The sequence below is a fragment of the Myotis myotis genome, unplaced genomic scaffold, assembly GCF_014108235.1.
Source record: "Myotis myotis isolate mMyoMyo1 unplaced genomic scaffold, mMyoMyo1.p scaffold_m19_p_3, whole genome shotgun sequence".
Classification (NCBI taxonomy): Eukaryota; Metazoa; Chordata; class Mammalia; order Chiroptera; family Vespertilionidae; genus Myotis; species Myotis myotis.
The window spans coordinates 161941371-161950133 of NW_023416335.1; the positions used below are offsets into that span (position 1 = coordinate 161941371).

The 8763-nt window shown below is 53.7% G+C and overlaps 1 protein-coding gene across 1 annotated transcript; it reads left to right on the forward strand.

Moving 5' to 3' along the window:
- The first annotated feature begins 549 nt into the window (after positions 1-549).
- On the forward strand, positions 550-7810 carry LOC118651632 (keratin, type II cuticular Hb5). The gene is made up of 9 exons (XM_036301022.1): positions 550-1112; positions 2767-2975; positions 3515-3575; positions 3693-3788; positions 4496-4660; positions 4924-5049; positions 5434-5654; positions 6394-6425; positions 6819-7810. Exons 1-9 carry the CDS (start codon positions 690-692, stop codon positions 7010-7012), a joined length of 1527 nt encoding a protein of 508 aa, XP_036156915.1. The 5' UTR covers positions 550-689; the 3' UTR covers positions 7013-7810.
- Positions 7811-8763: the final 953 nt, after the last annotated feature.

Genomic DNA, 8763 nt, shown 5'->3' on the forward strand with positions numbered 1-8763 from the left:
AAGCAGAGTCTTCTGGACTGGAATCCAGAAGGTTCTAAGAGTCTGTGCTCCCCATCCTGCAGGGAGCATGGTCAGAATGGCCCCTCTGTCCTGACCCACCTCCCAGGCAATGCAGTCGGGTGGGTTTGGGTTCGCCCTAACCTATCGCCCCCTGAAATTCAATGATTTACTTGACAATGGACACTTCGTGGAGCCAGGAGGAAAGAGGGGATAACATCTCGTGATCTCACCCAACCTGGGCCCCTAGCACTTCCCCCTGAGAGAGGGCCCCTGCCTCTACCCCAAACCAGCCACGGAGACTGTTGTGGAGTTCATAGCCGTCTCCAGGTGTGGGGTGAGGCCATCTCACAGGGAGAATATGAGAAAATTAATTACTTAATGTATGTAAACGAGCTTTGAAGATGAAAAGTGCAAACGCACAGTGTTCCTAATAACATCTTCAATACTTTTACGCAGCCCTAGAGTCGCCGCTGAGCTCACCTTTAAGACGAGTCTTTGGGGAGTTGCTGGCAAACTCCCCAAGCCAATAAACAACATAAAATGCCTTTTCACTACTTTTATGCGGCCAGCCCTCGCTCTCCCCTCCAATAAAAGGACCAGGAAGCACCAGAGAGGCCAGAGGAACCTGAGCAGCGCACCCACAGCCCTGGAAGAGGCCCGCTGGCTCAGGCTCTGCTCAGACCCACACGATGTCCTGCCGCTCCTACCGGATCAACTCGGGATATGGGGTCACCAGGACCTTCAGCTCCTGCTCAGCTGTGGCCCCCAAAACTGGCAGCCGCTGCTGCATCACTGCCGCCCCTTATAGGGGGGTGTCCTGCTACCGGGGGCTGACCGGGGGCTTCGGGAGCCGCAGCCTCTCTCACCTGGGCGCCTGTGGGCCCCGCATGGCGGTGGGCGCCTTCCGCTCTGGCTCCTGCGGCCGCAGCTTTGGATACCGCTCAGGCGGCGTGTGCGGACCCAGCCCGCCCTGCATCACCACCGTGTCCGTCAATGAGAGCCTCCTCACACCCCTCAACCTGGAGATCGATCCCGATGCGCAGTGCGTGAAGCATGAGGAGAAGGAGCAGATCAAGTGTCTCAACAACAGGTTCGCTGCCTTCATCGACAAGGTCAGTGAGGCCCAGGATGGTCCAGAGAAGGCTCCAGCCCTGCCCGCCTTGGGAAGGTCCTGGTCTGCTGGGGACGCAGCATGGCAGCCAGGTGTGAGGCAGCAGAGGGAGAGAAATGCAACCGTTATAGGCAGGAGGGTTGATGGTCGCTGTTTAATTCCAGCAAAGTGTATTGAGGGCCCAGAGTGGTCCAGAAATCAAGTCTGCGGTCTAAAGCGCTTGTGTGCTTCTGGAGATAACAGCAGTATCAGAGCTGCCCCTGAAAAACTGGACTGGGCACTGGGTGCTGAAAGAATGGGAGCAGATGGGGAGAACAAAAGGCATGTGGCTCATGGCCAGGCAGCACGGAAGCGGCTGGGGCATGGCTGGGAACCCCATGCCTCCTTCATCCTTGCTCTGCCCCTCTGCAGTTTGAGACCTCAGACAAATGATGGTTGTGGGAATTTATGGGTTCATGCATGAAAAATGCGGGCACATAGTACGTGTTAGCTGTTACTATTTTCCAAGGACAGTAGTGAGCAAGGAGGTGCGACAGCTAACCAAGCAGGCTCGGCAGCCTCTTTCACGGATGCAAAGCTGGGACTATGGACAGAAAGGCAGCAGGCTGGTGAGGGGATGCCACTGGCACCATGTGACAATTGCCCCCATAAAGGTCACCTCTGCACCCCCCTTCATACTGGCTCCTCTGGCATCCATGATGCCTCACTCTGGCAGAGTACATAGAACCAGGGTCTGGGTCTGGGATCGGGGGCTCTGGGGGGTGACCTTCCTGTTATCACTTTCTCTGTAGTGATCTAAGTTAATCCTCAAAATGAGCCAATGGGGTATATTATTATCTCTATTTTTTCAATGACAAATTGAAGCTTTGAGAGTTTAGATGAGTTATTTAGACATACTGTGGTGGGCAGGTGAAGTGGACTCAAAGGACAGCAGATCCTGGCTCCATCAATGTGTGGCAATAAGCTAGTGATTTCACACCAAGTACAGTTTCCCCATCATATGTAGAGGGAAATAATATCTCCCCACCCAAAGGATTGTAAGGATTGAATGAAATAGATAGAGGTAATAGATTATAGATATAGATATAGATATAGATATAGATATAGATATAGATAGATATAGATATAGATATATAGATGTAGATATAGATGATATAGATATAGATGTTATGGGTATTGATGGATGTGTGTGTGTATCCTAGCACAGGCCCTGGTACCACATAGTAAATATTCAATATGTGTTTCATAAAGGAATTATAATAATTGTTAATTATAGTGATTTCAGTAATCAGGGACTGACACATAGCACTTGACATGCATTAACTTGTTCAATCTTCAACACTTTAAGGAAAGTACTATCATCATCTCTGTTTTAGAAATGAGAAAACCAAGCACCAAGAGGTTAGACAACTCTCCCACTTAGAGTGGCAGACCTGGGGCTTGAACCAGACTTTTGGTGTCTAGCCTGAGTGCTTTCCCTCACACCCACACTGCCTCCCTGCGGGGAGCCAGGGCCTTTGAGTTGCAGACACTCAACCCCCATGGCTCAGCACTTGGCTGGACCTGGCTGTTCAGGGAACATCTGGGCAGAGGGAGCTCTGTGGGCCATGTACCCCCTAGACTCCCCACTGAGTCTCTTTCCACTCCCTGAACAGGTGCGCTTCCTGGAGCAGCAGAACAAGCTGCTGGAGACCAAGTGGCAGTACTACCAGAACCAGCGCTGCTGCGAGAGCAACCTGGAGCCGCTGTTCAATGGCTACATTGAGACGCTGCGGCGGGAGGCTGAGTGTGTGGAGGCTGACAGTGGGAGGCTGGCCTCAGAGCTCAACCATGTGCAGGAGGTGCTGGAGGGCTACAAGAAGAAGTGAGTGCAGCATAACCAGGGGGACACAGGGGGGAGGTGAAGGCTCCACCCACAACCTTCTAGAAGGAGCTTCTCTAAGATTCCTGCCATCAACAGGAGCTACCTGGAACCCCAGGGAATGTCCAGGAGAGACCCAGGTTTCTTGGATTCTTTGGCTTCACCTCCACTGCTGGGAGGTCCTGGGGCCTCAGAGCTGGTTTCAGAGGAGTGAGGAAAGGGATCCCAATGGGTTCTGCGGCTATCTTTTTCTGCCCCTCCCAGCTCACCTGTATGAGATGGGCTCTGTGATCTCTCTGGATCTGGACTTGTGGGTAGAGAGGGATTCCCTAATCTCATCCCACAAGCAGAACTGGGGTGGAACAAGCGAGGCTGGCACAAGGGCTAGCTCATGAATAACACACAAAAGAGACCATGGGAAGAACAAGATAACATTTGCAGGGAGTTCATCCCTTTTGACCCCCAGAAGAGCTTGCCTGGGAACTGGACTGGTATCTAAGCGCCAACCCCTCAGCCCTGGCCCCTCTGTCCCCCACACTCAGGTATGAAGAGGAGGTGGCTCTGAGAGCCACGGCAGAGAACGAGTTCGTGGTTCTAAAGAAGGTGAGGGGATTGTCGCAGGGCAGGGAGGGAGGGACACCCAGTCACCACACTGACCACAGAGGCCCCTTCCTTCGTTGGGCCTCCCACACCCACCCTTCCTCCTCTCTCCACCACCAGGACGTGGATTGCGCATATCTGCGGAAATCAGACCTGGAGGCTAATGTGGAGGCTCTGGTGGAGGAGTCCAGCTTCCTGAAGCGCCTCTATGATGAGGTGAGGTGGCCCCTGCCAACCAGCCAGGGCAGAGGAGGGGAGGTGTGGAGACCGGGGGGAGAGAGGCGAAGGTGTGTTGTGTGCATGCATTTGCATGTGTATGTGTGATATAAGCATGAAAAGAGCATGTACACACAAGCAAAAAGGGCATATGTGGCTGTCACAGACACCTGTATGTATGTGGAGTTGAGAGCCTGGCATACATGTTTAAGGACTGTGGATTGTGTGTGGTTGGGCCTCTCTATGTTTGTGAGCACCTCTGTGTGTTGCAGTGTGTGTGCCTATGGGTGGTCTGTGCACATGTCAGTCTACACATGGATATGAAAGTACATATCTGGGGGTGGGGATCAGGGTGGGTTTCTAGTTAGAGAAGCATCTTAATTAATGGGAAAATCACTACTCCTGGCATTGAAAACCCAATTCCCCTGGCAGGTGACTTTGAGTTAGGCCTTTTTCATATGTTAGGCCACAGTTTTCCCATTTGTTAAATCAGAGGCTGTCCCCAGCTGACCTCTAGGGCCCCATCCAGTTTTTTTGCTTTATGATGTCACTGTGTGTGAATGAAAGCAGGTAGGAACATGGGGAGCAGCGGTCATGTAACATTTATGACCAGTGTCCCCTCCAGAGAGTGGGCACTGCCCTCTGGGGTGGAGCGCATGGCCCAGACCAGGCAACAGAACCAAATGCATTGGCTGTTGATCCCCCAGGAGCTCCAGATTCTCCACGCCCACATCTCAGACACCTCGGTCATCGTCAAGATGGACAACAGCCGGGACCTGAACATGGACTGTGTCGTGGCTGAGATCAAGGCCCAGTACGATGATGTCGCCAGCCGTAGCCGGGCGGAGGCCGAGTCCTGGTACCGCAGCAAGGTGAGTGGCACAGGACACCTTCCACTTAGTCATGTCAGTGGGAGGGATGTGAGGTATATATTAGAAAAGGCTGCTTTTGTCTGGGGATTCTGATCCTAAGGATGATAATGGAGGCCAGACAGCTCTCAGGTTGAGGAAACGGGGCAGGGCTGTCATGGATGGTTGCACAGGCTGAGCACTGTACAGCCTGCACTACCATCCACGGTGACCTCAATGGGGGATGTCTCATCCTGAGCCTTGGGACCACCTCTGCTTCCCCCCAGTGCGAGGAGATGAAGGCCACAGTGATCCGTCACGGGGAGACCCTGCGCCGCACCAAGGAGGAGATCAACGAGCTGAACCGCATGGTCCAGAGGCTGACTGCCGAGATTGAGAACGCCAAGTGCCAGGTACGGGTGTGGGGAGCACTCAGATACCCAGCACAGGCAGACGGCAGCACCAAGCCCTTTGCCCTCTGGCCCCAAGCAGGCCTCACAGTGTGCACATGACCCAGAGAGCGGGTAGGGGCTATACCACATCACACACTTGAGCTGTGATGAGCCATATCACTGATGACCCTCTTCTTGGCCATCCTGTGACCACCACCAAAGAGAGATGGTGAAAAGCTTACCCATCTCCTCCTTCATGTGCACATCCCATTAACTACCTGGTCATAGGGAGTTAACCTGCCTTTTCTCTGGGACCTTCCACTCCCTGCCCTAATCTATCAGCTTGGGTGAACTAAGCTGTGCCTTCCCTCTCTCATCCTTGTCTTCACTTCTCCTTCCCCATAGCGGGCCAAGCTGGAGGCTGCCGTGGCCGAGGCAGAGCAACAGGGCGAAGCGGCCATCAGCGATGCCCGCTGCAAGTTAGCTGAGCTGGAGGCCGCCCTGCAGAAGGCCAAGCAGGACATGGCTTGCCTGCTCAAGGAGTACCAGGAGGTGATGAACTCCAAGCTGGGCCTGGACATCGAGATTGCCACCTACAGGCGCCTGCTGGAGGGCGAGGAGCACAGGTGGGGCTAAGAAAGACCTTGTGGAGTATAGGAGGTCCTGGGGGAGTAAATTTCCTAAAGCCGAAGTGTGAGCTACATCTCCACCCACCACTAGTACAGGTCAAGCTTCAGTAACAATTATCAAATGCCTATTATGTGCTCAGCATGTGCTAAGTGCTCACAATCTGATGAGGTAGGAATCATTTTTCCCATCCAAAGATAAGCAGTAAGGCTCAGTGTTTGGTGACTTTCTCTGGCCACACAGTTAATAAGTGCACTAGCCAGGACCTGCACCCACGTCATGTGCCTCTGAAATCCATGGTCTTTGAGTAGCTTCCTACAAGAGGCTGCAGGCAGGCCTGCTCATCTTAAGGACAATGCTTTCTATACGGACGCACGCATACATGCGCGTAGTAGCTCTTCATTGACCACAAAGCCCTTTCACACACACTGCTGCACGTGCTTTGACTGCTTTCTGTGAGCCCAATCATACTACCCAGCGTGTGTCTGGTCTCCCACATTGGAAGAATGGTAGAGTTCATCATCTCACCTACCTCTGCTGAAAATCAGAAGACCTTGTCTCCGTGGTCAGAGAACAGTTAAAGAAAGAAAGTGTGCCTTTAATGCAGACTTGGGGGGGAGCCCTTTCCGCTTCTGGGGGTAGGATCTGTACACAGGATGGCCCTTTCTGTGCCCAAGCAACCATCATCTCAATGAATCCAGCTCAGTGTCCAAAGTTAAGAGTTTTCTTTCTCTACAGGCTGTGTGAAGGCGTGGGTGCCGTGAATGTGTGTAAGTATCTGCTGGAAACCCCCTAGAAAATGGCTTTGTTGATGGGCAAAGCTGAACCCTGCAGCCTAACCCCCTGAACCTGGAATGTTCCTTTCATCCTCCCCTGGAGTCTCACTGGGGACACGAAGGGTTGGCGCTCAACCTGGTGGAGAAGTGAACTGCAGGCCATGGAAATGGGGCTAAGCAGCTTTGCCCCTCTGGGTTCCCAGGGTCCCCTGGTCCTTCTTGCCCCGGTCCCCTCTAACGGCTGAGAGGCTGAGAGGAGCTGGGCATGAGTTATTAATCCCGTTGAGGAGGAGGAGCCGCCTGCCATGTGGAAGGCATTGGCATCTGTCACGGGGTTGATGAGATCATGGCGGGCCCCTCACCCCAAGGTGTCCTCTCTTCCCACAGGCGTCAGCAGCTCCCGCGGCGGAGTCACCTGTGGGGGCCTCACGTGTAGCACCACCCCCGGGCGCCAGATTGTGTCGGGCCCCATGGCCACCGGGGGCAGCATCACGGTGATGGCGCCTGACTCCTGCGCCCCCTGCCAGCCACGCCCCTCCAGCTTCAGTTGCGGGAGCAGCCGGTCTGTCCGCTTTGCATAGAGTCTGGGGCCAACTGCACATATGTGCACAGAGGGTGTGTGAATGGAAATGTGTGCTTGCTTCTGGAATCTTCCACATGTTCCTTCAGAGGGACAGACCCTGGGGCCGCTCCGCCACCTTCTCTTTTTAGGGAGTTGTTTCCTGGTTCTCCTCCTGGCTTCGGTTAGAGAGTCATTCCCAGCCTTTCACTTAAGTCCAATTTAACTCAGAAATACCTGCGGCCAATTTGCACTGTTCACCAAGCTCCCTGGGACATTACCAGTCACCCGGGTGGCTGCACATCATGGGGACTTGGCCTTCCCCTGGAACAAGAAAGAGCCTAACCATCCTCAGGTCTCCAACAACGTGAGACTCAGAGAGGAAGTCCCCCCACCCCCCAACACACCCCACAGCTCCCTCTGCTGGTTGGGAAGGTTTCTGCAGGGAGCACCTGCCCCGTGGTCATTTTTGTGTGTTATGCTAGTCTCTCTGACTGACTGCCTTCTTCTGAGTTAACCTGTTCCAGCCAGACTCCTCACGGTCACCTCCCATTGAGAGGCCCATTAAGGGGAGGGAAATCCTTTTGACTTTGGACAGGTATTGCTATTGAATGCACTTTATACATTTCAAAGAAATTCCACAGTTGCTCCAGATCTCCCTCTGCCCACGCAGGAGGGGTCTGTCCAACTTGCAGCAGGTGGGATGGAGAAGGTTAGGCCACTTCCTGGGTCCCTGGCTTGTTACGACTGTCTGTGGGTGGCTTGCCTTCTGGGTTATCTCAATCGGTGTTTCAATAAATGCTGCTGCAATGCAAGGATATGTGAACTTGTGAACACAGTGTGCGCCCCCTCCAGCATTCTGACTCTCAGCTCCCTCTTGCCCCATCTCCCGCTGGCCAAACCTTTCCAGCCCCACCCCCACCCATGCAACATTTCCCCAATTCCCCAGTGATTCTGCCTCTTCCTCCATAGCCTGATTCCAACTCAGTACTCCTCGGTCTGGACCACAGCTCCAGCTCCCCCCATGACCTCTTTCTTCTTGACCATACCCCACATACCCCCAGCAGCCAGTCCCATCCCAACCTCATCACTCTCACCCCTTCCCACCTGGTTCAAACCAGTTCCCAGCCCACATTTGGGCTCCTTATGCCAAACACAGGCTCCCTCCATCTCCTCTTTTTCCACCTGCTTCTCAGCCGACCCAGTGCTGATCTTCCTAGATGAGGGCTCCACCTAATGGAGACAGGTCTACCCTCTGAGGCCACCAAGGACTGTCCCACATGGACATATAAGCCATCCCACACCCCTCCTCCCATTTGCCTTTGTTCGTTGCTCTCTGTACTTCCCCTCCCCGCCCTCCCTTTCACATGCACACATCTCCCTCCCCTTGAACCACAGTGTCTAAAACCCTGAGGATCTCTGGTTTTTGTCTTTGTGGTTTGGAGCCAGGGATGTCATTGGATGTTCCTGGAGCCTGAATCAAGCTGGAAGTTCCTTGAGGGCAGGAGGTGTCTCCTCCTGGCTCTGACACCCAACTTGTCCTAAGATGTGGCTCCGGGCCATGTCAGGCCTGGGGTGGTTGGATGAACACAGGCAGCTGGTAGAACAGGAGTTGTAGACATCAACCCTCTTGGATTCATCTCCATTTATCCATTGGAGGTGGGTCCAAGACACTATTCCACACAGATGTTCACCTGCCAGCCCCCCTCTGCTGCCCCCTCCCCCAGCCTTTCCTTGGGAGAAGTTAACTCATTCTTATGAATCCTCACTTCA

Excerpts from the sequence above, each read along its gene's own strand:
- LOC118651632 (XM_036301022.1), top strand. The coding sequence starts at position 690 with ATGTCCTGCCGCTCCTACCGGATCAACTCGGGATATGGGGTCACCAGG. Across the intron at positions 1,113-2,766 it reads TCGCTGCCTTCATCGACAAG|GTGCGCTTCCTGGAGCAGCA; the intron begins GTCAGTGAGGCC and ends CTCCCTGAACAG. Across the intron at positions 2,976-3,514 it reads CTGGAGGGCTACAAGAAGAA|GTATGAAGAGGAGGTGGCTC; the intron begins GTGAGTGCAGCA and ends CCCCACACTCAG.